The sequence below is a fragment of the Crocodylus porosus genome, unplaced genomic scaffold (assembly GCF_001723895.1).
Source record: "Crocodylus porosus isolate Cpor-Errol unplaced genomic scaffold, CroPor_comp1, whole genome shotgun sequence".
NCBI lineage: Eukaryota > Metazoa > Chordata > Crocodylia > Crocodylidae > Crocodylus > Crocodylus porosus.
Window position 1 is genome coordinate 7,943,201 of NW_017728934.1, and position 27,874 is coordinate 7,971,074.

The 27,874-nt window shown below is 45.4% G+C and overlaps 1 protein-coding gene across 5 annotated transcripts in view; it reads right to left on the reverse strand.

The window, feature by feature from the left end:
- TSPOAP1 (TSPO associated protein 1) overlaps window positions 1–27,874 on the reverse strand; it is a 112,305-nt gene that overhangs the window by 81,711 nt on the left and 2,720 nt on the right. For all 5 annotated transcript variants that reach the window (XM_019546459.1, XM_019546458.1, XM_019546457.1 and 2 more), the window contains exons 2-4: window positions 20,950–21,078; window positions 10,896–11,072; window positions 5,526–5,789 (exon numbers count right to left, since the gene is read on the reverse strand). In XM_019546459.1, the coding sequence (XP_019402004.1) occupies window positions 5,526–5,630 (105 nt within the window). In that variant the 5' untranslated portion in view covers window positions 5,631–5,789; window positions 10,896–11,072; window positions 20,950–21,078. The remainder of the gene's footprint in view (window positions 1–5,525; window positions 5,790–10,895; window positions 11,073–20,949; window positions 21,079–27,874) is intronic.

Genomic DNA, 27,874 nt, shown 5'->3' on the forward strand with positions numbered 1-27,874 from the left:
TCTCCCTGTGCCTTTTACTTGAGCTCAAATAAACTCTGTCTGCTTCTCCCCCAGTGTGTTTATTTGGCGCGATGCACACCGGGCAACGAACCCAATTGTTGCCTCCCTCGGGCACCTTGTGCCGGCAACAGGGGTGGGTAACGAAATGGGAGGTAGAAAGGAAATGGGGATGCAGGAAGGGTGGTAATGAAGGAAGCCAGCCACTGAAGGATAAAATAAAAAGTAGTAAAACAGAAGTAAAAAGAATTAAAGGGGAATTAAATTAAACAGATCTCATGTTTTAATAAAGTGAGGTTTTGGATTGGGGTGTGGAGGTGCTGGTTATGCTTGCTGTGTTGGCAAGGTGGTGGGAGTGGTGAGGAAAGATGCTTTTGGGGAAGCTATTGCCCCTGCCCTAGGATAGAAGCCCCAGTTCATGAGGACCCAGTCCAGACACCTACCTTTTTCTACTCCCCACCCCCCTAAATTCCACTCCTGGACCTGTCTATGTCCTGTGAACTGGCTAGCTGGCATGTGCTCTGCAGGCTTTTTGCACAGGATTGCACCCACAGGAGTGGGAAAAAAAATCACACCCCCAGGGACAGAAGGGGGAGTCGGCTTGATGCCAGAACCACCCCTGGGCAGCAGAATTCAAAAGGTAAAAAGTCTGTCCATAAAGAACAGGAGGGTGGGGGAGGGGACACTGCATCCTGGGATACTGAAAGACTTCAACTTGAGCAGCTCATCTGTGGGGAAGGGCACACATTAATGCAACATGAGCTGGGTAACGTGGATCAGAGGGTGCAGACAGAAGTGCAGCTCCCAGCTGTAACTCAGAACAATTTCTGCAAAGCATTCTGAGTTACAGTGTTACCCCAGACCAAACTGAAGTTCACTGTTGGTTCCAGGGGGGAGGGGAATCGAGCTGGCTGGGAGCCTGCAGCCAGGTTCCCATACCAACAGCCAGGGCTCTCTGCCAGTGCCTGCTGTTTTCAGAATGGGAGTGGGGAAAGGCAGCAGAGGATGCTCCCCAGCTAGCACTGAAGGGTCAGGTGGGTCAATTGGAGTCTCTGCACCTCAAACGACTCCAGTATACCTGCCCCACCCTCGGGGGCAGCCAAAAAAACCCCAAACTGAACTCCCTCTGCTCCCTTTGCCCCCTCCCATTCTGAAAACAGCAACAGGCTGGGTGCTTCCCAGACACAAGTTACAACAGACAGCACATTTTGAAACATCTTTATCATGCAACAAGGGGTCAAATTTTCACCAGATCAAACATTTTTTAAGCTGTTTACAGCCATGCATTTGTGTTTGGTCACGGCTATAAATTGCCTTCTGTAGCCAGATTGAATGAAAATTGTCACTTCTGTCCGCACCCAGAGATAAACCTGGAGTGGCATAACTTTAAGCCACCTAAAATTTACTTAAAACTAATTTCAGATGTTAATGTGTGGACAATCCAGGGGTTAAGAGCTACAGAAGCCAGCTAACATGTAACAAAAGCCCTCAGACATCTAAGGGAGAGAGATTAAAAAAATAATTAAGTGGATTGCCACCTAAGCTAACCAGCAGGGAAAGACAGAGGAAACAGGTTAACCTGTTCAGCCTCCACAAGAGAAGGCTGAGGGGGGATCTAGCGGCCTGTTACAAACTAGTCAGGGGGGACCAGCAGGCATTGGGGAAGTCCCTGTTCCCTCGAGCGCTCCCAGGAGTGACCAGGAATAACGGACACAAGCTGGCAGTGAGGGTAGATTTAGACTAGACATCAGGAGGTGCGACTTCACGGTCAAGGCGGCTAGGATCTGGAACCAACTTCCAAGCAAAGTGGTGCTGGCTCCTACCCTGGGGGTCTTTAAGAGGAGTCTAGATGTACACCTTGCTGGGGTCGTTTGACCCCAGTACTCTTTCCTGCCATGGCAGGGGGTCAGACTTGATGATCTGCTCAGGTCCCTTCCGACTCTAGAAACTATGAAACTATTAAATAACTATGAAACTATGAAACAAAAGATTCAAACACCTAGGGCTCCTACAGACATGCAGAGAGTAGGGGTGTGTGAAGCAGACTGTATTCGATTCTGATATGGCCTGATTTGGGGGGCAGTGATTCGATTCGCTGATTCAGATCACTGTCCTGATTCGATGTGGCCGAATCCGAATCTTCAGTTCTGATTCGGAGAATCAGTGATTTGGCCATAGACACAGCTTTATATGTTTTTTATACATACCTCAAGATAGCAGGCGCAGTTCATAAACGCGGAGATTGTGGGGCGGATGGAGCATATCATAAGGGCCCCCTGCATGCTCGGTGACAAACCCGGAAGTGGACCGGACGTACTTTCAGTCCACTTCTGGGTCTGCTGCCGAGCATGCGGGAGGGTTCCCTGTGCCTCCCCCCCCCGATCAGCGATCAGCCACAGGGGGACCCTGGGTGCCCCCCCAGACCCAGGAGGCACCAGTTACCGAGCTGGGGGGCAGGGGGGTCCCCCACACACCCCGTGGCAGACCCCAAAGTGGACTGACTGTGCTTCTGGTCCACCGCTGAGCATGCTGGGGACCCCCACTGCTCCTGTGGGAAACTCCATCCCCCTGACCATTCTCAGCATTCACAAGCCACCTAGCACCTTGAGGTATATAAGAAAAAAACATGTAAAACTGTTTATATGTTATATGTTATATAAAACATATGAAACTGTTTCAAACTATGTCCAAATCTTTGAATCTCTCCAAGAGTTCCGATTCAATTTGGAGAAATTAATGGGTTTCCTGATTCGATTCAGATTTGGAGATTCAGCTGTTGAATTGGGCCAAATCTCCTCCAAATCAAATCAGCGACTGAAGCTTTGCACAGCCCTAGCGGAGAGCCTGCATTGAGTCTCCTGGAGCGTGTAAATTGACGTGCTCCTGCAGCCTTGCGTATTGCATGTCTCAGCATCTCAGTGCATCCCCGCACTGAAAAAATGGTGACAGGGCACTTTGAAATAAAACACATTTGATCAGTTTTAGTTCAAAACGCCCTGCTGTCATTTTTTCAGCATGGGGACACATGGAGATGCAGATACATGTGATGCATGGGCGCTTTAATTAGTGTGGCTCTCTAACTAAAGCACCCAGCATCACGTCCCAGAGCATGTGTAAAAATACCCCTAAATACAGGTGTTTAGATTCAGTCATGAATTGTGATCTGACACCTGGACTCATCTGTAAAAAAGAAAAAACAGGAAAAACAGGCATAAGCCATGTCACAGGGGCACTCTGGTGCCGTGTCCATGATGAGAACAGGTGTTGGTCGCCACGGCAACCGCAGTGGGTCAGCTGACCAGAAGGGGGCCGGGCTTGGCCTTTATAAACAGCCCAGGCTGAAGCCTGGCTGGCTGTTCCTTTCTGGCAGCCTGAGGAGCCAGAGCCCTGCAGCTGAGTCGAGCAGAGCAGCCCGAGCACTTGAGTGGCTGCACCATGGTACGGGGCGAGAGAACCCTGACTGGAAGGTTTGGCAGGAAAGCCGGGTGGGCCTAGATTGTATGTTATAGCCAGGAGACTTATTGTTGTGTTACAGCCAATTGGCTTATGGTTCTGTTTAGTTATGGTTACACCGGAGGACCGGGTGAGGCTGTAGGGGTGGAGGAGGCCTCATTAGGAGCTCCCCAGTAAAGTGGGGTGCTCCCAGCACTGCAGAGGGTGCTGCACTTTGGGGGTGTCCTGACCCAGAGAGATAGTATTGGGAAAGCTCAGTAGGGCTCCGCAGTGGTGGAGGCCCTGGTGCCAGCAGGGCACCATAGTTAAAGGGCGCACTGTCCCAACCCTGAGAAAGGGAACAGACAATTTTGGAGGGGCCAGGCACGGCTAAGGCCACCTGAGCCCCAATTGCTAGGAGCACTAGTGTGGGCACCAGCCAGACGCCTGGAGGGGGTTCATGTTAAGACCCAGGGGGCATATGTGAAGTGAAACCCAGGGTGAGGTGCTGTTATAAAGACGAGCCCAGTGAGGGCGAGAGCGCGGTCAGAAAGCCTGGGGAGGGCAAGTGCACAGAGAGACAGGACCCAGGGAGGCACCGTCTGTATGCGGAGGAGCCCCAAGAAGGGGCGAGCATATTGAGCGGGCCTAAGAGGGGCAGACATATTGAGCAGGCCCGAGAGGGCTAACAAGCCTAGGGGTGCCAGTCAGGGCGCCGGTTGCGTGACAAGCCCAGGGCGCCAGTTGCGTGACAAGCCTAGGGACACCCGTCAGGGCGCCAGTTGCGTGACAAGCCCAGGGGTGCCAGTCAGGGCACCGGTTGCGTGACAAGCCCAGGAGCGCCAGTTAGGGCACAGGAAGGAAATTGACCAGACAACATCAGGTACATCGGCGAGGCTTGGGGCATGCTACAAGGGAGGTCGGAGGCATGCATAGCCCATAAGGCTGGGGTGCACCCATCACTCCATATAGAACAGGGGACAGGATTAACATAGCACCGTGTCCAAGGGGACAAAGGGCAGCCTTCTTTATAAAATTTAGACAACATCAAAGACGTGGCGGGCGAGAAAAAGGGTGCTGAATCACCTACTTGGCACGGTAGGGGACGTTAGGGAAATCAAGGCCGCTCCTAGGTCCCCACGCCATGACAAGCCACTATTTAGCACCCTCATCTGGGACTTACCCTATTTGAGTTAAAATGAAAACTGAAACTCAGTTTCCCTTTACCATATAATAAGGTTTTCCAGAGTGGGTCTGTCTCCTCTCTTGGAGCTGTTCAACTTTCTACAAAAAATTAAATATTTTGAGGCCAGAGAGAGACTGCAAGCCAACTAACAAAGCCAAGAGGTGCCTCAGGACTTTGTGGACCAAGTTCCAGCCATTGTTGTCATTTGTAGTCACAGCAAATGTCAGTCTTAGCAGCTGTTCATATATAGGTTATATTAGGACTGAAAATAATGCAGACACATCTTGCTTAAAGGCTTACTAAGTTGGACATCAAGGCTGGCAGGTTGGATTTGCTTTCTGTTAGCTTCAAGGTGATACATTTATTAATTTTATGCTAGGTTTTGGCTTGCCCCTGTTACAAGCACATACAAACTCCCACTCTGGCTTACCCAGCTTCATTCAAGTTTTCAAAAATGTCTAGACAGTAAGGAAACCCAATTACATCAACTACTGAAGGGGAAAATGTTTAATGAAATACTATGCTATCTTTTAATGGAAGCCTTGCAAAGCTAAGGAAGCACAAATAGAACAGTCCCACACCATACACTCACCTAGCTGTATCTGCATCAATGCCATTTCACTATACTTACACATGCCACAGAGTTTACTCCATGACTTGCATACTGGGTTTACAACAGCAACCAGGCCTCTCTCTCTTCATTACATGACACCCAACACTCTCTCACACTTAAGAATACCATCGAATAACGAAAAAGTCATTTTAAAAACCTACAATATCCACTGGCAGCAGGGAATAGGATGACCTCAATACTCTTAGTATTTATATAACAGAAAAAGTTCTATAAGAACATTTGTTAATTGCCTAATTAATTAGCAAAATCTTCCGATCATTGACCCAGATCTCTCACCTTCCTATGCGCTTCCGTTGCCAGTGTCAGCTTTCCTAATTGAACCCCCTTTGAAGAATCTTTTATGCAGGCATTTGGCATTGGCACAGATGGTCCCAAGCGCATAGCAGCAGTTGAGAAGGAGCCTTCTGAACTGGATTTAGAGGAATGTAGAGACTCTTTGAAATTCTTCAGTGCAATCTGTCTCTGTAACCGTAACACTTCCTTCTGAGATTCCCGCAATAGATGATCAAAGTCAATGAGGTTCAGGCAATGATGACCCTCCTAAGGGAAAATCAAACACAACAACATGAAGTAGCCCTGGAGTCAAAAGGATGGAAAATGTCAGAGGACAATGGTTTCATTCATGAATTGAGTGAGTGTTATTCAAGAGACACTAGCACAAATGCACCTGCACTCTGTCACAGCTTAGCATGCAGAGTTTTCTGTTTGCATGGCCCCCAAAGCAAAGCACTGTGACTAGCACATACTCCCAAAACACTAAAGGACTTGACTGTGCCTCTGACACTCACTTGTGTCAATAGATGACTACAGCACCCAGAGGGGGAACAAGCTAGCAGATAAAGCCACAGCAACCACCTCAGTGCTGAGGGGCACTTGAGAGCACTTACATATATATGCATGTATGGTAACTACCAGCAGGGAGCGTGCCAGGTCAACTTTCTCTGTTTCTCCAACAAAATGGAGCTAGCCTGACTACTGGCTGATGGATTCAGTCTGTATATTAGAAAGCTGCCATGATTCTAGCCAGCTTTGGGCATCAGAAAGGGTTAGCATTTTTTAAGTACTGAGACAGTAGAAAGATGATCTCAAAGAAGATGTCCTAAATTATCTCTATAAAGTGGCTTGTTTTGCAAAAGTTAAGAAACCTGGTGGGTGGAGAAGAGTGTTTGGACCACAGACTTGGGAAGGCTGGCTTCCCCTGTCCTTGCCCCCCAGCAGCCAGTGAAGGGAAACTAGGAAAATTTATTTGTACAAAGTCATGCGAGTCTTTCCACCAATTTGTTTGCATTCCTCAAAGTGCAGTAAAAACAATTATTTTTACAGGCCAAAAAACATGAAAGACTAGTTCTCTAGCAGTGTTTGTTAGAATTGCTCAAGGATAAGGCCCCTTCCTCCAGGAAACTGATAGTCATGGGGATCACCTCAAAAGTGGAGAATCTGTGAAATCTTTAGTCTGTCCTCACCTCGGTCTGACTGGCTCTGACAACACTCTGCACCTTATCAGCATAACTGAACGAGAGTGAGGTAAAGATCATTATCACCATTCGATGGGGGGAACTGAGGCACACTGCTGTAGGCACTGCCCCTACATCACAGAGTGAGTTAGGATTAGAAACTATATTCTGTTCATTGTTACACCTAGGCCTGGTAGGGTGCACAATGAATGGTTTCAGCATTGTGCAATATATCTCTCCTTTCTGCTAGAAAAAGCAGTCTGCTCAGGAGGTGGCTGCCAGGTATCAGATCAGGAAGCAGAAGCTCAGTCCTTCTACTGCTGCTGCCACTGTAACAAAACCCCAGGGCAGTTACCCTCCCATGCCCTCCACCTCGCATAGCTCCCTTGGACATGCCCTAGTCCACACTGCCTGTCCTGCCTAGTGCTCAACTAGCAAGTGGCACAGAGGGGAAGCCCAAGCCCTCACACCAACAATGACATGTTTGTAGCAACACAGCTGTGAAATTCATCAGTAGTATATATAACTCCTTTGCTGCAGGAGATTGAATTTTCTCTAAAGGAGTTTTCAAGTCTATGAAATATTTAGCATTAATGCCATTCCAGATAGTTTTCAGTTGGTTAGAATCTACTGTAGTCATTTCTGGAATCATTTATCCTTAGTGGGCCCCTGTCCCTTTCTTAGGGTTGCCTACCGCTTTGCTTTGCGCACTGCTGCTATGCATTGACCAGAAGTTTCTATTTTGCAGGTCAGAGTGATAACTCTACCTTCTTCTCCTGAGTGGTTGGGATCAGTTTAGAGGTCATCAATGTGTCTGATCAGTTCAAATTGCTCCTATTCATGTACATTACCTTGTGCAGTATCCTCAGCAAACATGAAATTGAATCCTATTTATGTAGGTTTTTTAGGGTCCTCTTCAATTTCTCACAGTCCTTCAACCTCATATTTAGGTGGCTTGGCATTTCATATTATGAAAAATCTTCTCTTTCACTGAGGAAGTCTAGCGCCCCTATGGTTTACAGAAATTAACTTGACTTTACTAAGGGGTTAGCACTGAGGTCAGTGAATTGCCTGTTGCTGGCACCATGAAAATATATTCAGATGTGGATGAATAATTCATAGATTTTGACACTAGAAAGAATTGGCAGATCATCCAGTCTGACCTACTTACAAACCAGATACCTAGTGATTCCACACAATGCCATCATTCACACTAGAGCTATCTTTTAGAAAACTAATTACTACATAAAGACTTCAAGTGACAGAATTCAAGACACCTAAAGGAGGTATTTGAATGGATGATTCCCTTCACTATGAAAATGGTAGTCTGAATTTGTCTGGCTTCAACTCCCAGCCACTAGATCTTGTTCTGTGTTTGTGTGCTAGGTTAAATTCCATGGAAAGAAGTGGAAGGAATGAAGTGAACCACTCAGGGACTACTTGTTTTATATGCAGTACACACCAATCAGGAAGAAAAGCCAGGACTATTATTTTGGATGGTTCCAGGTGAGGACAACCTAAACTCCACATATCCTAACTTTTCAGTTTTGGGCTTGGAAAACTTGCATATGTTCCTTGCACAGAGATTTTTTTTAAATAATAAATATACTGCAGTACCTCAGTCCTAGTCATTATATTATCAGAGCTCAATCTTGCAGGTGTTCAGCATTCAGGCCCTGCTCCACTTGAGTAAGTGGAGGATGAAGTTAAGGTTAAGTCTGCACATAGTGCAGAGATATCCAAGCTAACTTTAAATTAGACAGATCTGGTACCAGTCATGCCACAAATTCATGGAAATCATACTGAATTGGCAGCTGTGAATGTTCGGGCTGGACCCAAGCAACCACTCCCCTCTAGTCCCAGAACACAAACTATGCAATCTAGATAAGCAAGCAAAAGAGCTTGTTTTCTGAAGGGAAAAGATTCCCAACAAACTTCTTCCTAATTGCAGAATTGGAAGGTTTCAAAGGAAAGCAGCAAGAAATATCAAAGATGAAGGGTCTGGCAAAAACACAGTGAAAAGAAAAAGGACTGATGCTCAGGGAGGCAATAAGAAGGACCATAATAAAAGTGTCTAACATTGTGAAGGTCTAGAGAAGGGATATCAGGAACTTATAATCTCCCTGTCTCAGGCTCCTGAAAGATATTACTATAATAGTATGACTGGGATCTGAGAACTGTTATGCACAATCCCAAAAATCGCATGTCCTGGATGTGTATGGCAAGATGTACAATTTTTGGAATGGGGCATAAAATTCCTCAGATCCCAATTGTGCTACTGCCAGGCCTGAACTAGCCAAACCAAGACTTGTGGCTGCCACTTGCCTGATCCCAGGACTCTGAGGCTGCCAATTGGGATTAAGTACCTGATCCTAGTTCAAGACCTAGGGCTGTCCCTAGCCTGATTGTGGCGATTAGACAGGGAAGACTGTGTCCCAGGCTCCAGCAGTTTCCCTCTGCCGAATCCTATCAACTGACTATCAAGATTGGGCAGGAGCCAGCTTCAGGTGTAGGGCACATGTACTATGTTCAATTTAAAGCATGATACAAACCAGTCACAAAGATGTTCCATATTAAATATAGAACATCTTTGTGACTGGTTTGCCATTTTATACCATGCCATAAATTTGCATAATTTAACATTCCATTGAATAAATTTGCAATTTATTGCACAATTAACACATTAATCACAAAATACAGCTGACAGGACCCTCATAAAACAAGAACAGGAAGAAATTAAAAGGCAGGAAATTTTTTAAAATACAAGGAATACTGCCTCACTTTATTATGTAATAAGTCTGTTAAACTGATAGTTATTGGTTCTTGCCAAGCCAAGAATTTAGCAGTATTTAAAGAGGGCTTGCACCTTTACAGGCAAGACAAAAATGATTGAGTTATAATGGTTAATTATGGTGACAAGCATTTTGGAAGTGAAGTAAACCCTCCTGTTTCTGGGCCGAAGGCATCCTCTGCCTATTAGAGGTCAGGATGAATCCTTCATGGAAGTTATCCCAGATCAGCTTACTAGAGGGTTTTCACACCCTCCTTCAGAGCATCTGGATCTGGCCATGATCAAAGACAAGGCCTGAACTGGATCAACCTTGTGTCTGGCAGTCTCAGTGTTCATCTCTAATCAGATGCAAACCAAGGTTTATGATACCAAGTACACTAACAAAATGCTTGTTCATTAATTCAGTGACAAAAAAAAGCAAAATTTATAAACTAAAGTATATGTTATAAACTATTCACTTAGCTTCTCTGTGCATGAAATGGCAGGGTTTAGCACTCCGGGAGGTACATCTACGCATACACTAATGCACAGTGGTTACCGCACATTAAATTTAGTACGTGTATAATCAAGTATCAAATAAATATGCAGTAACTGCAGTTACTCCACAGTAGCTCTGGCAAACTTCTTTTTAGTGATGCTACTGCGCAGTAGCTTAATAATGCTGCACAGTAGCGTATTATCACCGTTTGTGCTGTGATGCACTACTGCGCAGTATTATTAGGCTACTGTACAGTTAGTGTCTTGTGTAGATGCACCTAGGTAGATCTCTTTTAGGGAGAATTCTCCGGATGTTCTCAAACTAGCAAGCTGCTTAGGATAGTTTATTACCATATAATGTCATGTGATTATGTAACAAGAGACCACATTGCAATACACATCAAATATGCCAGTGGAAGTGTTAAGGTTGTTATGGCCACCTTATCTCAGCATCACTAGATTTGTGTGCATCTCAGCCTTAATGTTGCAGGAATGTTGCTCATGTTTTCAGTTATCAATATACTGGTACTTTTCATGGCTATATTCTATCACGGCTGTGACCTGCATCTCAAGAAGTAGAGAAGAGAGGGGAATAGACAGAGGGTAACATATCAATGGTTGGTACATTCCTTTAAAGAGGGATGGGGATTAGCACTAAATACAATATCTCAGGCCTATCCGGTCACCAAAATCACAGCCAAGTCTCTCTTGCACAAACTCCATCTTCAGTGGATCCAGGACACTCCCACCTTCTTTGCTCTGGCCCCCACATCAAAAGCTGTCAGGCCTCATGGTTTCAGTGTCTAGGTGGGATTCCCTGCCTCACACTGGGCTCCCAGAGCCCCGTTTTCTGTTACTGGCCAATTGCACCACTTAAAACACTTTGTTCCTAAACAAGGAATGAAACTCCAGAAAAACTCTCACCTTCCCTGATGTAAGCTTTGCCTGCAGCTCCCAACACTCCTGCTGCAAAGCTCCAATCTGTTTATCTTTTGCCAAGAGGGCACTGGCTTGTTCCGTCAGGTCCTTGGTACGTTGGCGAGCAAATGCTTTTTTACACAGCTCAAGGCTAGAGCCCTTCACAGCCACTGGAGCATTTACCTACGCCAGGGAGAGAACAGCAACACATGTGGTGTCATTATTAATCATCACAGAGGTAGTCAGAGGGCACACAGTGCCTGACTGGTTAGCCAGGGGTGAATTTCCTCCTGGAGAAGTCACGGGCTGCGCCATCATATAAAGAAAACCATTCAGACTTTTGCTTTTGTATGGTGTATCTTGTCCAATAGCAGGATCACTATGCTCTGAAGCCCTGCCCTATCCCATGGGCCCAGTGTACTGTAGCATTCTCAGGACACTGGAACCAGCTGCTAGCAAAATAACACCAACTCCTGGATGCCCTTCACTATATTCCTGCCTTGGAAACCAGGCACAGACGCCTCTTATTCAATCCTCTGTTGCACAAGGGTGGTCTATTAAAACCCAACCAGCTGGGAACCACAACGTCCATTCTACATGTTTCTCTAAGGTAATAAAACACCCATTCATATGTCAACATTGAAACGTGTTTGATGATCATACAGTTAGGGTGATCATCTCATTGAGGCTTTTTGTGCCGCCTCAAAAGAGAAAGATACCACTCCTAGCTTTACATGCAACATGTAATTTCTACATTTCAGACTTCCCAGCAGTGCCTGTGAGACATTGTTGCTCTCTGTACAGTTATACCCCCCAAGAAGGGTGCCGTGCACTGCACAGAGAACTTGCCAAAGCAAGGCCTCCCCCACAGGGAGCATACAGTGGGCATTTCCAAAGAGACACAGACTCAAAGGGGGTGGGGGAATTTAAGTGAGCAGGACACAGCTCCTATAATGTGATTATACACACACACACACACACACAGAGTGTGTGTGTGTGCGCACATATGTGTGTATAGGTATATTTATGTATGTATAGAAATAGCAGTGATTATTGCCTTGCTTCTCCTAGGAATGGCAGGAGGAACGTCAGCACAAAACCCAGGAAGTACCAAAGTTTGGTGTCCAGGAAGTACCTATTTAATTTTATTCCCCCAAGCCTGCACCCGGGTTCCTTGATACATAGGAGACTGACACAAGGGGTAAAGAAACAGGGTAACTGAACATCACAAATGGATAGAGATGTTCTGACCAGTTCTGTTAGCAGTACTCCCCCAGGCTGTTCTGCCTACTGCTTGCCACCTGCCTTTTCCCAAAGAGAAGTTATATCTGGTAGGGGCAGGTGTAGGGTTAAGGGCAAGGTTCTCACTAAGCTTGCCAATAAGACACATTACTTAGTCAAAGTCCAGTACTATTTGGAAAGCAAAGTATAATGGCTCCATTGCCTTAGGTGGGAATTCTAAGGCCCAGGAAGAGCAGAGCAACAACACCCCAATATAGCACTTGGATTTCCTGATCCAGGTGCAAACCTTTCCCTTTGATATGGGTTAGTGGCTCCTGTGACAGCAAGACTTCTACCTGCAACTTTTGCCATTTGCAACTTTGTGGCAAAGGCAGGTAGGAAGACGACAGGTAGAAACACCTGCAGCCCACACTTTTTGGGTGCATGTATCATGGTGGAAATTCAACACACTAATGTTGTGTGCCCACACACTGATTGGGAGCTCCCCCACCCACACTCTGACACTCCTAACTTGTGTGTGACTTACATGCCCTTTGTGACCCCTAAACCCAATTGCTCTCTCCAGACCCACACATGCTCCCACTCCCCTAGAAAACCACAGACACCACCTTCCTCAAGCAGGGCTCCAGTTCCAATTCCCCAGGCCCATTTCCCCAACTCCTCTTCTCCTTCCCCAAGCTAGTCTACAGCTCTTCCCCATCAGTCCTCTCCCTCTACCTGTCAGCTCTGTGTTCTTGGGGAACTGTGGTGCAGTGCGCGGCCTGTCTGACTCATGAAGGACTGACCTTCCCTCCGCGCTGCCTGAACCAGAACCGATCAGAGGAAAGACTTACAAAAGGCAATGAAGATGCAGTGGGAGACGCTTCTAAACCCCTCCAGACAAGGGTGATAGGGCAACTCCCCTAATCTCATTTACACTGAGGATGGGACAAGGAGGCCCCTCCATTAGAATTCAGGATGGAGACCAGAGATTCCAAGGCAAGGACTGCACTGAACTCTGGGACCGGACAAGCAGGGGAGCACTGCATGATGGGGGATCTCTGCTCCAAATGCTAATCAGCCCACATCTGCAGACACCCAGCTCAGCATTTATCAGACCAATTCTAGTGATGATTCCTTTATTGGTACCCGAAACACTGAATCTCCCTGTTTGCATTGTGAGCCCCCTCAGAGTAACAGTCACCCACAGCCAGGGGTGGTCAGCTTCTATTGTCCAGCATAACAAAACAACTCTGGTATACTCCCTTGAGCCATCATTTACCCATAAACAAACCTTGTATAAGTGTTCTCCCTTGAACCATTGTTGTTTCCCTACAAAAAACCCTACCCAAGCTCAAGTTTCTGTTCTGGTGCTTGGATCCAAATGTTGCACCAGTTCTACTGGGACTTCATCTTCTCCTTTTTCTGCCTGGACTACCTCCACTGACTGTGCTGGGGGCTCTGCCCATCTCAAGCACTCTGGACTTGAAACTGAGCAGCTTGTCTGCAAACTCCAACAAACACCTATAACCCCGACCAGTTCAAGCTTCATGGAGTGGTGAGACCCCAACACGCTCTCACACTCTCTCTCTCTCTCCAGGCATTACTTTATAAACCTGACTTTTGTTGATCAGACTTGAGCTAGATTTCCCCAAAATACCCAATTGAAGTCATGTAATACTGTAACTGTTTTGTTTGTTTTTCCTTGTATGGTTATTACTACTAGGATCATAAGTTTCATATAGCTGGTAATAAAATAACTTTTATGGTCAAGCTGGTTGCCATACTCTCTCTCTCCTGGATTCCACCCTCCCCCCATCCCATGTGCTCTATAGCAATTCTTCTTTTACCTAAGCCAAAGATTCCTGCAAAGCCCAAAAATCCTGTGGGGTCTACTCATCAAGGGAGTTACTATTAGGATAAGTGGGACAAGAGATTGGGAATTGCTGAGCCATGGCATACGAGGGTTTCAGCCTGTATATCCTGAGTAACCCTGCCCACTCAGACATGCTCTGTTAACCTGTGTGCATGTGTCTGACTGCATTTTATTGCTGCCCTAAGCACAGTTCTGTAACCTAAGTTCTGTGCTGAGTTCATGGCATATGAGGGTACCAGCCTGTAAATGCTGATTGACCCAGCTGGCTCAGATGTGCTCTGTTTCTGTGCTGAGTCTGGGGCACATGAGGGTATCAGTCTAGAAATGCTGAGTAACCCTGCCCACTCAGACATGCTCTGTTAATCTATGTGTGTGTTTATGTGTTTGACTGATTCGGTAGCTGGAGTAACCCAGCCCCACTGAAACTAAGCCCTGCAAGGTAGTTTCACTGGGGGTGAGGGATTGCAGAAGGGAGAGACAGAGCTCAGTATAGAAACACAAGTTACACAAGCAGTACATTGATAGACTTTCCAGGCAGATTCCAATTTGAGGGCTTGTCTATATTACAGAGAGTAGCCAACCTTTGGCATGTGTGCCACAGGCGGTAAAGGCAGGCTCTGTGTGTCATGTAGCAGACTGGGGAGGGGGCAGACAGCACAGTGGCAGATATGGCAAGGAACAGAAAGCAGAGCAGCAAATTGGGCAAGAGAAGGGGATCAGAGTGGAACTTGAGGGTGTGGACCTAATTTATGACATACCTGCCAAAACAGTTGGCCCCCATTTCTCTATAGCTAGGCCAGCAGAGCTCTGTCAGCAGAAGAGGTTTTTTCACTCATCACTTTTACCACTTTTCCGGACAACATGGCCAAGCTGGCAGAAGCTTTCTTCTGTCAACTGAGCTGCATAAAGACTAGGGGGGATTGCCAGAAGAGTTTCATGAGCTAGAGGTTTTGATCTTTTCCTAGGTGACATCTCACAAGCTGGCAAACCTGGGTAGTCTGAGCCAGACACTGTGTCTGATGGCAGGGTTCACTGGAGCTGGTGGGTGAACTGGTACGTAAACCAGCGTGCTTTGATCAAGTGTACTTTGTTCATGTTGATTGGAGGCTGGGAGCTGGGAGATAGGTGTGCTCTTCTCTAAGGTGAGTGTGGCCATCATTTATTAGCAAGGTTTGGGCCGAAAGCCTTATAAAAGGCCACTTGCGAGCAGAGCAAGCATACAGAGAACAGCTCGTAGGGAGTTCCCCTGCAGAGGGAGCCATGTGGGGCTCACTTGCTCCCTCTACTAGGAATGGTGGAGCACAGTTCTCAGGTGTGCTGGACCACTTAACTGGAGGTGTGCTGCAGTAGAGACTGGTGACCAGAGCCAAGACAGACTAGAAACTGTGATCCAAGCAGAACGTGCTATGTTTGTTTTCATTCCTGGAAACAGGAGACTTCATCTGGCAAACCTGGTAAGGATAATTTTAAAGTAGGTCCTGTGGAGGGGATGGCAAAAAAACCCACGGCCTAGTTTAAAAGTAAGAATAAGAGATGAGAAAGCTGAGAAGGATCTGAATTTTGGAGAAGAGCTAAGAAACCTTAGTAGGACTGAAGAAACAGTACTGCAAAAAATTAGGCAGGCTATCTATCAGTTATCTTCAATGTCTATATATAAATGCAAGGAGTACAGGCCACAAAACATCACAGCATGTAAGGAAAACTGTGACCTAATAATCTGCAGTACAGAGATTTGATAATCTTGGTAATCTCCATTACTGGAATATCTTTACTAAAGGGTTTAGCTTGTTCCAGAAGGCTAAGTAAGAGAAGGAGAAAGGGGCATTGCACCATAGGTCAAGCACATACACACTTGCCCCTTGGTCCAAGTTGTATGGTAAGTTGAGAGTATCTTGATGGAGATAAAGGGAGTAAAAAATTGCAGACATGTCATGGTAAGGTTCTCCTAAAGACTTCCACATCAGAAAGAAGATGTTGATAATGCATTTTTGAGCAGATATCAAGAGCATCTAAAAAGGTGCAAAAGAGTAATGATGGGAAATTTTAACTACCCCAATATCTGAAAAATAACATGTTCAGCAAATTCCTAAGATGCATAAGGGACAAGTTTCTGGACCAGAAATGTAAAGAATTAACTAGGGAGTCAAATCTAAAATTTGGTTCTGACCGAGAGGGAAGAACAGGTTGAAAATATAAAAGTGGTCAATATCATCAGTGAAGGGGACCGTGAATGGAGAAAAAATTATGATCCTAAGAAATTCAAGACTGATTGACAGCAAAACAAGGACACAGAACTTCAGAAAACCAGATTTAAACAACCTCTGAAATAACAGAAAAGGTCCCACAGATAGATAAATTAAAGGAAAAAGGAATGCATAGGGGTTGGAAGTTCCTAAAGAATATATCAGAGTATCAACTGAAATGTATTTTGATACATACGAAAAGACAAGGCAAATTGTAAAATAACTTTGTCATACACAATGCTTTTAACTACCTAAAAGTCAAAAGCAGTACTGACTGTCACTGAAGAGCTAGACCAGGCTGTTCCTACTTGCTTGTTCTGCAAAGTCAGGAAAACAGAAACAAAAAATAAATTACAAGCAGCAAAGGATATTAAAAACAATGACTGTTTTTTCAAGTACATCTTAAGTAAGAAAAGGATTTAAAAAACTGTGAATCCACTCTTTAATGGTGAATTAGTGATGGATAACAAAAAGAAGGCAGAGCTACTCGAAGACTACCTTGCTTTTACCTTCACGTTGCGAGCAGACAGCTAGCCAAATCAGTGTAAACAGAGACAGGGGAAAGATTACAGCTCAAGATGAAGACAAGGACCGTAAAAGACTATTTGACTCTTTTGAATGAATTCAAGCCAACAAACCCTGACAAAATACACAACAGAGTGCTGAAGGAGCTAGCTAATGAGCTCACAGAAAGATATTAGTAATTAGCAACTATCTTGAAGTCATGGAAGCCTTGAAGAAGGAAAACATAATACCTATATTTAAGAAAGTTGGGGAGGGAGACTGAAAGAACAATAGACATGTCAGTCTAAAATCAATGCTAGGGAAGTGACTTAAATTCTATAACAATTGCTTTGTAAAGGCCTAGGGGACAAAAAAGTGATTGCTGTTCAAAAAACAAATCATGCCAAGCCAATTTGTTTTCATCCTTTGGAAGAATAACTGGATTGGTGAATAAAAGGAACAAGGCAGATATAATGTGTCTCCACTTCAGTAAAGTTTTCCAGATTCCCATGTGGCAGTCTCATGACTAAACGAGAACTATGAACTAAAAAAGAACTACCAGATGATGGGCAGATAATTGGTTAGGAGACTGCAGGCAACAAATAGTAATTAAGGGATTGATATCAAACTAGAAGGAGGAATTGAGTGGGATCTAAAGGGATCAGGTCTTAGTCCACTGCTCCTAAATATTTTTATTCGTTTTTGATAAATATTTTTATTAGTTTTTGATAAGAGTGGCAAATATGGTCCCCACATTTGCAGAGGACACAAAATTAGGTGGGATGACAAATAATTTGGGGGAACGGAATTAAAATCCCAATCATGATAAATTGGAGAGTTAGGCCACAAACAAGTAACATTTCAACAGGAGAAATGGAAGGTACTTTACAGAAGACAGAAATGCCAAATGCACTGGCAAAGGCAAGAAGGTAAAAGAGGTGAAGGGGTAAAACAAACAAACAAACGCTTTCTATAACTATATTAGAAATAAGATCAAAGAAATGTAGGCCCCTTACTGAATGGAGTGGGAAGCAGACAGTGAGAGAATGTTGAAGTACCTATATTTAATGCTCTTTTGTTTCAGTCCTTACAAACTGTTCAAATGTCATCTGGCCAGAACAATCAGAGCAGGGAAAGCAGAACAAGCTGGGGTAAACGATCAGCTTTTTAAATCAGCAGGCCAGGCAAGATTCACCCCTAAGTGATCAAGGAATTGGCTGCAGTAATTCCAGAGTTATTACCTATCATCTTTGAGAACTCATGGCAGTTAAGTCAAGCCCAAGAAGACGAGAAAAAGGCAAATATAGGAATCTCCTTTTAAAAAAAAAGGAAAAGAGGGCCCAAGGAATGATAGTTCATCAGTTTAACTCAGTTGAAAAGATCCTGGAGCATATTATCAAACAATCAATTTGTAATTTAACAAACAATATAACTAGAGAATAACAAAGTGATACCTAACAGTCAGCATGGATTTGTCAAGAGCAACTTGTGCCTGAAATAATTTAATTTCTTTCTATGGCATGCTAGCATGTTTTGAGGATAGCAGGAGGGTAATGGATGTGATATTTCTTGATTTTAGCAAAGATTTTGACACTGTTTCCCACGATATTTTCATAAATAACCTAAGGAAACATAGTTAAGATGAAACTACTATGAGGTGAATGTATAACAGGTTGAATAATCAAAGTAAAAGAGCAGTCATCAGCAACTCAGTTTCAAACTGGAAGGAAGCTTCAAGCGGGTTTCCCCAGAAGTCTGCCCTGAGTCTGATGCAGGTTTCCCTCACTTTATGCAGATTCTGTATGTGTGAATTCACTCTTATTCAATGACCTTCTTTATACCAAAAGTTCATTACGTGCGAGGTAAATTCACTCTTACACAATTTGTGTGGCGGAAACCCACAGTCAGATGCTTTGTGCAGTGCATTGTGGGAGTGACGTGCACCACAATATAGTCTCCCATGTGGATCTGTGCTCCTTGCTTGTTGTCTGCAACACGTGTTTCTGTAGTTGCCATCCCCATTATGATACTGCCCTGTGCTTGTGTGTGCTTTTGTGTTGGTGAGTAGTAGTACCAAAACTGTCTTGTAAAAGTGGTAGAAATGGGTCTGGGGGTCAGTACAGTTGAGGTCTTGGAACATATCCCTATTTGTTACATTGTAAAGCGGGTTCCCTTTATGTGAATTCAAGTTATGCGCCGTTTTCCAGGAAAGCATGTACAGCATAAAGCAAAGGAAACCTGTAATATTCAGCGGGCTCATCTACACAAGGTACTAAATGCACAGTAGCCTAATAATGCTACATAGTAGTACATCATGGCAGAAACAGCGCTAATAAGCTACTGCACAGTATTATTGGGCTACTGTGCAGTGATGTCACTAGAAAGGCATTCGCTGGTGCTACTGAGTAGTAAGGCCGGTTATTGTACATTGATTTAGCACTTGGTTCTACAAATACTAAACTTAATGTGCAGTAACTACAGCGCATTAATGAACATGTAGACATACCCAGTATCTTTATTAATGATGTAAGGATGGAACTGAATGTGAATTTACGAAATTTCCAGATGACTCCAAGATGGATGGGATTGCAGGCCCTTTAAAGGGCAGGTTTAAGATTTAAAAAAATCTTAATAAATTGGAAAAGTCTGAAACTCAGTAAGGACAAATACAAAATACTACATTTAGGGAGGAAAAATCAAATGCACATATACAAAATGGGGAATAACTAGCTAAGCTGCAGTACTGCAGAGAAGGATCTGGGGATTATAATGGATCACAAGGTGAATATGAGTCAACAGTATAATGTTGTTACAATGAAAGAAAATAGCAAACTGGGATATATTAACAAGTGTCATATGAAAAACATAGGAAATGTTTCTTCTATTCTATTCAGCACTGGTGAGGCCTCACCTGAAGGACTGTGTCCACTTTGGAGAACCACACTTTAAGGAAAGCCTTGAACAAAAAGGGAAAGACCTGAGCTGTTCATCAGTGGCACTCATGTCCCATAGCAGGAGGGCTAGCACTCTGTTCTCTGTCCCATGCCATGTCTCTGCAGATGTACTATTACCACAGAAATGGCTAGTTCATTATTGTAATCCTTCTAAGCAAGGAGAAGGACAGAATAAATGCCAGTTAAATCAGAAACAGAACAGCTGAGATCAGCCATGTTTCAGGCTCCTTTCAAATGACCTGTGGCTAATATTGCATTTGGCACTTAAAACCAATGGTAACTTCTGCCCTGTATACATTAAAGAAACAAGCAGGCTGGAAGCCCACTTAATGCATAATACAGGGTGATGCCCACACAGTGGCACAAACTTCCAGCCCACCTCCTGCCAGCACCCCACACACTGCCATGGCCTCTCATTCTAATCCATGTCTCTGTACTTTTTTAAGCACACTGATGTCAGGCTACAGACTTGAACCTGGGGCCTTGGCCTGCCACCCCAGGCCCAATAAAGCTATTGTGAAGCCTCCAGTAGGGTCTAATCCTCCACCCCACTCCCTGTCACTGGAGTGGCTAGCTGTGGTAAGCTGACCCTCCACCTTCTGCATATAAACCTGTGACCCATAACAGGAAGTGTCTGGGTAGCAGGGCTCGACATGATCCCGGGTCACTTTACTGTTCCCTCCAACTTGTGCTCTGATTCTGCTCGCTGCTTGATCTTCCAGCTTCTTGACTCAGCTTGTTCCTAGACTCTGCTCTCTGATGTCCTGACCCAGCTTATCAGTCTGATCTCCTGACTTTCTGACCCAGCTTGTCCCTGAATTCTGCGCACTCCTCCTGAGCTTGGTCAGCACCTCAATCCCAAGTGGCCTCAGACCTTGCCACCCACAACCCTGCATGACAGCTGCAGTGTCTCAGAAACTGTGGAGGGCAAAAATGCAACCACTGCTCTGATTTGACTCTCCTCCTTCTCTAGTTCCAGTGAAGAAGGGCTGTCTCATTGCTGGGACTACTTTCACTTCACCCGGAAGCTAAGGCTTGGATGCTCCCAAGGAGCCTGCCTGTGGCCCACTGAATTCTGTTAGCCAGAGAATAAAACTTGCAGCGAGGAAAATAACCTCCCCACCACCCTCCACTCAGCTCCAGCTGTCATTCCCTTTCACTCTCCCCTTTTTCCTAAAAATGAACACTCACACTGTAGCTTCAGAAAGTGATTAGGCAGGCAGTGCCATACCATATCTGGCTGCAAAGACTTAAACACTTACTACTTTGAGATTTGCCTCCTGGAGTTTTCTTGCTCTTTCCTCCAGGCGCTTAGCAATCACAGCCAGCTCTGCATTTTTCCTCTTGAGATGCTTCACCTTCTCCTCCGTCTCAGGAAAGCAGCTCTTCCGCTAAACAAATGAAAGGGTTAAAGGCAGGGAGATCCGTTTTACTTTCTTTGCCCTCAGCCCCAGCCCCAACCCTGTATCTTCTGTTTCATCCCACTCTAAAAGATCCAGTCCATTTATCCACGGCTAGTGCAGGTTTCTTCACAATTTTAGATCTTCTAGCACTTTGCGTGCTCTATTTGTCTACCTCAATTTGCTAAGTCTGTTTTGCAGCCTCCTATGTGTTACTGCTAGCCCATTTTTCCTAACAATCTGCCTACATTTTCTTCTTTTCTTAATTTTATCTGTTTGGTCTCCCAAGTTTCCGCCCTACACGAGTTTCTTCCTCTATACTGTTAAAATCTTTCAGTCACTTGCAGACTATGATGTTGTCCCCCAAATCGCCACTTAGTCATGCAAGGCAGATTTAGCCCTTCTGTCTGTTCTCACCTATTAATCCCTCCAGTCTCCAGAACCTTTCTTGTTTTTTTCTTCTGAGTTTCGTCCAATTTCATAGACATAGATTTATAGATTTCATAGATTTCATAGACATAGATTTTATAGATTTCATAGACATTAGGGCTGGAAGGGACCTCAGGAGATCATTGAGTCTTTATTGTGTTTTAAAAGAGAACTGATGAAAGTGTGAGAGAGTCCAAAATTTATCTACTTTTTTCCTATAACACAGTACCCAAACAACACAACATATTCCACCATCATATCCTGGATTTGTCTCAGGCTGCACAAGTTAATTTCTGAGTTAGAGCCCCCTCTCCCCTCTAGAGATAACTGCTTTCTCCATACTCCCTCCCAGGCAGTGCTTGTGTTTCAAAGGACATTTCTACACATTTTAATTCTGTTTTTTTGCAAGCTGAAACCTATTTTATTCCATTACTTCTAGTCTCTCTCTGCTCTTTGCACTGTTTATCCATCCTCACTGATAAACAGCAGCTTTTCCTAGTTTAGTATCACCTGAAAGTATCATACATCTGCTGTTTGCTCCATTTCCCAACAATCAATGAGTATTAGGTGCTCAAATCAGTCACACCCTTGCAAAATGCTACCATCCTTTGTTGCCTCTTCTTAAGTCATGAATTACCTTCAGTCAGGAGACTGAAGGCAATTTTGACAGTAATACTTTATAAGGCTAATATCCAGATCCATCACAACATGGCAACATCAGTTATGGTTGACCTGGACAACGGACATTTTATTTTTTGCGGGTTGATAGAGTTCTCTAAAACCTGTGTGGTTTGTATTAGATGATTCAAGTGCTTAGTGGGGGTCATAAAGTGATGACATTTTCAAGGGCATTTTGGAGGAAAAAAGTAAATTGACCAAGTGACCATGGAAAAAAAAATGGCATTTTGGACTCTCTCACACTTTCATCAGTTCTCTTTTAAAACACAATAAATATGTGATGAATAAGATAGGAAATTAGCGTGAGAGAGATTTTAATGGGTATTGTTTATACCAATGTTTGCTAAGGCTTCCAGCTTGTTGTAGATACTACGTGTAATGTTTAAAAGACTGATGTTTTGACTATTGACAGCAGATGCACTAATTCTGCTGCCAGCATTCAAATTGCAATGACACAGTGTTACTGCTGATATGGATAAGGATGGCAGTAGTTGCTAGAGTGCCTTCCAGAGGAGATATGTCAACAGTCACATTTGTCTCTTGCTGGGGCATTGCCCTCACTACTTCCAAAAATGCTCTGGAAAATGTTCTAAGGACACCTGCAAAGATGGTGTTTTCCAGACGCTGGCTTGGGGGGTCTGCATCTGAGCAGCCTCCTGCTCCTTTGTCGCCCTGTCTGTCACAGCTGTAGGGTCAATGATCAGACTGTGCTCTGTGATGGACTACATACAGAAAGTGAGCAGCTCAAACTTCAAGGGTAAAAGCAAGATGCTGAGCAGTTGGGGAGACCCAGCTGCTCATGGCCCAACTGCCACAGGGCCACCAATACAATTGATCAGCTCCTCTAGCTCTACAACCTGCGCCAAGGAGGTATAGAAAAGGGTGAAGCAGCTCTGTGAAGCGGTGACCAGCATCAGCCGGCTAACCAGTGAAGTGGCGCTGTATGGGCACCTCACCAAAAACTAGGGGAACCCGTCACCCTGTTTTGACCAGTTTGCATCCTGCATCAGGAGTGCCCTGTGGAAGGCCAGGAACCTCCTGTTGTACAGGCACATGGACACAGAGGTAGTGGGCTGCGTGAAAATGGCGCCGATCAAACTCCGGATCTACTACCAGAAATCGGTAGTGGAGAATGGAGAGGACATGGGCAAAGTCACCTGGCATACAGACATGTGGCACAGGATCAACCAATGTCCCCCAAGCAGAGACAGGGGCGGTGGCAGTGAAGAAAAGCAAGGGACAAGTGGAACCAAGGACGGCAACAGCAACAGCGACAACAGCAGCAGGTCCTCCAGTGGGAGCTGGAATGACTGACGGAGAGGACACCTGAATTATGTGACCCCACAAACAGGGTGGGGATGGAAAGGAAGTGTTGCCTGGTCTGAGGGACCAGCATGTGCTTATTTGTTTTGTGTGGGTTGCACGTGATGCGGATATTGTAACGGGTTCAGCACAGGTGCAGTTTTTTGTAACGGGTGATAGTTTTTCTTTTTGTGGTATGATACTAGGAGTGTAGAAATACATTTACAAAAAGAAAAAAAAACAGGACACTGAGCTATTCGCAGACCTCGTGGTGTAAACTTTTGCATGGCTGTATGCCTCCTTCTTTTTCTTCACTAGGTGCGTCTACATGTGCATTTCTGCTGGCTTAAATTTATTGTGCAGTAAGCAGGAATAGAGCATCTACACACACAGGCATTAAAGCACATTAATGCTGTGTGTGGACTGATTTAGGACTAAAGTTAATCCTAAGTCAGTCCACACATACACAGTGTTACTGCAGAGTAATGCATCTACATGTGTGTTACTGCACAGTAATTAATCAAGTGTAAATTTGATACCTGCATGATGCCAGTATCAGATTTACGCTCAGGTCAGCATAAGTCACCATATTTACTGCTCAGTACGGGTGTGCACATGTAGATGTGCACTTGTACTGTGCATTAATTTCAGTTACTGAGCAGTAAATGCACACATTTAGATGCGCCCACTGTGTCCCAACACCATGTCCCTTTACTCCCCATTGCCTGGAGCTTTCTGCAAGCTTCTTGTAGATGTGCTGATTCTACAAGTTGTGAGTTAAATCATGCTCCCTTGCACTCACCACCAAGACCCAAACTGAGGTGAAGCTGTCTGCTTTGGGCCAGCAGATAGCATGGACAGTGACCTGCAAACTGCAAGCAAGTTAAACTGTGAGGTAGTAGAAAAGAAGGGGCTTAAAAATGGCATCTCAGCCCCTAGCTAGGCAGCAGAAAAAAGGGGAGTTGTAGAAGGGTTAGAAGAAAAATCATGAGATAGCTACTGGTGGGCTTCCTGCCCCACAATGAACCAAGTACTCTGTAACTATCCAATGGAAAACAGGGTGGCCCCAAAATGAATAAAGCTGCCAGACAACAGGCATGTGACTTTTAGAGGTGCACTGATATATTGTTTATACTGACAGGATGCACAGCTGGGTGAAGAGCTGCTCCAGGCCTGGGATCGTGCAGTGATGACAGCATGGTCTGGAGCCAGAAAAGAGCTGTGATCTGTTGCCCACACTCCTTGGGCAGAGGCATGCAGGCAGCAGATCACAGCTCTGCCCTGACTCCGGACCATGCTGTCACCACTCCAGGATCCCAGCCCTGCAGCAGCTCCCTACCCAGCCGTGCACCCTGTCAACACTGTTGGGGCCGGTCTCCATGGAAACCCTGGCCCCAAGCTGTCACAGCACCGCTGTTCCTGGGGTGTCCATGGAAACTGGCTACCTCAATGCAGGCATGGGCTGCTGGGAAATGGAATCTGGCCACTTGCGAGATTGGCCATTTTGCCCACCTCTATACTACAGGCTAATGTTTTCAACTCCTAAGAGCAGATCCTGCAGGCAATGCAACCAGGACCCTGGTAACATATGGTGCCAGTGGAGGGACATGCTACACCTTTGGGATGAGCTGCCCTAGCTGCACAGCTTGCACAGACACAGGGGGCTCTTCGTCCTGCTTAGTCACCAGTCACCTCTTAAAGAACTTTCCCTTCAGCCTCCTCTTGCCTGTGAGCTAATGGAGCCAACTTACAGCTGGGTCTGTGGAGGCTCGCGCTTACAGTCTAGTTGCTGGGGTTGAATCCCTGTACCTGGTTGCCCTGTGAAGGGGCCTCATTAGAGGCCATTCAAACCCGGCCTCTGGTCTTTCAGCTTGAGCTTCCAGAGATTCCGCAGCTAAAAACAAGGTATATCATATCTACTGCTCTTAGCAAATCCATGCTGGTTGTTCCTGATCACTTTTTTCTTTAAAATAGATTTCTTGAGGACCTGCTCCATGATTTTTCCAGGTATCAGGGTCAGGTGGACTAGTCTGTAATTTCCTGGATCCCCATTCTTCCCTTCATAAAGACAGATGCCATATTTGCCATCTTCCAGTCAGCCAGGACCTCACGCAACCTCCACAAGTTCTCAAAGAGGCTTGCTAAAGGCTCAGAAATTACCTGAGCCAATTCCTTCAGTATCCTAGGATGCATCTCCAGATCATCCAGCTCTGATGACTTGAAAACATCTAGCTTCTCTAAGTAATTCTAATCTATTCTTCCACTACTCTAAGCTGTTTGTCTCCTTCCTCTTTGCTGTCAGCTGTGCTCATCATCTGGTAGCTGCTGCCCCTATTTGTGAAGACTGAAGTAAAAAGGGCAGTAAATATGTCAGCCTTCTCTGCATCATCTATAACTTGAACACCTTCTGCATTCTTTATGGGACCCATGGGTTCTTATGTTTTCTTCCTACTCTTGACTTACTTGTAGAATCCCTTTTAATTGCCTTTTAAGTCTCATACCAGTTTTTCTCAAAATGTGCCTTGGCCTTCCCAATTTTCTCCCTGCATGCATATTTTCTTTACTCTTTACCAATATGACTAATTTCCCACCTTTTGTAGGATTCCTTTTTTACTTTCAACTGATTAAAGAGACTCCTATCTAACCAGGCTGGCCTCCTGTTGCACTTCCCATTCTTCCACCACATCAGGATAGCTTGCTTCTGCAGCCTAGATGCAGATTCCTTAAAGTACAGCCAGCTGTCCTGAACTCCTTTTCCTCTCAGACTTGACTTGCAAAGGGATCCTATCCACCACTTCCCTGAGCTTGTTGTAGTCTGCTTTTCTGAAGTTTGGTGTCTTCATTTTGATGTTCTTCCTCTGAGGGCCTTGGACTCTATCATTTTATAGTCACTATCACCCAACTTACCTTCCACCTTTACAACCAGGTCATCCCTATTTGTGATTAGCAAGTCAGGAAGAGCTACCCCCAAGCTGGCCTCTCTGTCATGCTGTAGCCTTAAACACAGGACCTTCACCTCGCCAATGCAGTGGCTCGCCCTGGCCTGCTACCTCCTCAGTAGACTACCAAGGGAGACAGGTGGCTCCAATCCGCCACCTGGGCTTAGGCACACACCCACTCTCTACCACCAGAATGGCCAGCCAAGGTCAGCTGACCTCCTACCCTTTCCCATATAAACCCTTGACCTGAAAGGGAAAGTGTCTGGGCAACCCTTGTATCTAGGCTTCTGTACTCTTGGCTTCTGCAGCTAATGACTGATTAATTCCTTGGATATCCGACCCAGCTAGATTCTTGACCTTGCACTCTGCCAGATCCGCTGCATCTCCAGCTCAGTTCCCCAGACAGATCTCCTGGCTTTTGACTTCCTGGCTTCTCCTGACCCTGAGGTGACCCCAGACTTGGCAGCCCATGGCCCAGCATGACACCCTCTACCATCTGTACCTAGAATTTATCCTTAACACCATGAACATTGTGTGCCTCCTGAGGCCGAGGGGGCATGACGACTGCTTACAGGTGGCAGTGATGGCAGCGGTGAGCTTCCACAGGCAGCAACAGCGATGTTGGCGGCAGGGGAGGAGGGTGGCGAGCAGTGACCACCTGCAGGTGCTGCCAGCAATGGCAGCAGCGGCCAATCTCAGGGTGTGCACGTGCACCTGCTTGAAGCCCCTACGTGTCACCAATGCTCAACACTCCAAAAATCTGCTAGATTGCTTGTGTAGTGTGTTTCCCTCCCAGCAGATTTTCTGATAATTAAAGTCCCTTGTGAGAACAAGGTCCTGTGATTTGGATGCTTCCATCAATAAATTTAAAAAGGCCTTGTCCATCTCCTTATCCTGGTTTAGTAGCCTGTAGCAGATGCCCATGACATCTTTTCCTGCTGTTCTTCTTTCTGACCTTTACCCAGATGTTTTTGACAGGCATACCTTCCACTTTATACTGCACCTCAGAACATGTGTACATGACCTTTATCTATAAGGCAACACCTCCTCCTTTTCTCCCCTGCCTGTCCTTCCTAAACAAGCTATATCGGGGTGGGCAAAGTCCAGCCTGCAGGCCAGATCTGGCCAGCAGTGGACTCCATTTCCCAGCAGCCCCTGCTCATGTGACTGGGGCCAGTTTCCACGGAGACCCCAGCAACAGCTGCACTGTGATGGTGCAGGGCCAGATTTCCCTCAGAAACCAGCCCCAGAACCACTGGCAGGCAGCACCAGTAAAGCCTCTTCCTGGTCAGGGGCTAAGGAGGGGCTGTGCTGCAGGTGAAAGCAGGGTGGGCTCAGCTGCTGCTGCCTGTGCAGGGTAGCCAGTGACCGTGGCAGCACTGGGAGGGGTGGCTACAGGGAATTTTGGGGTGGCTATAGCCCCTTCAACCCCCCCCCTT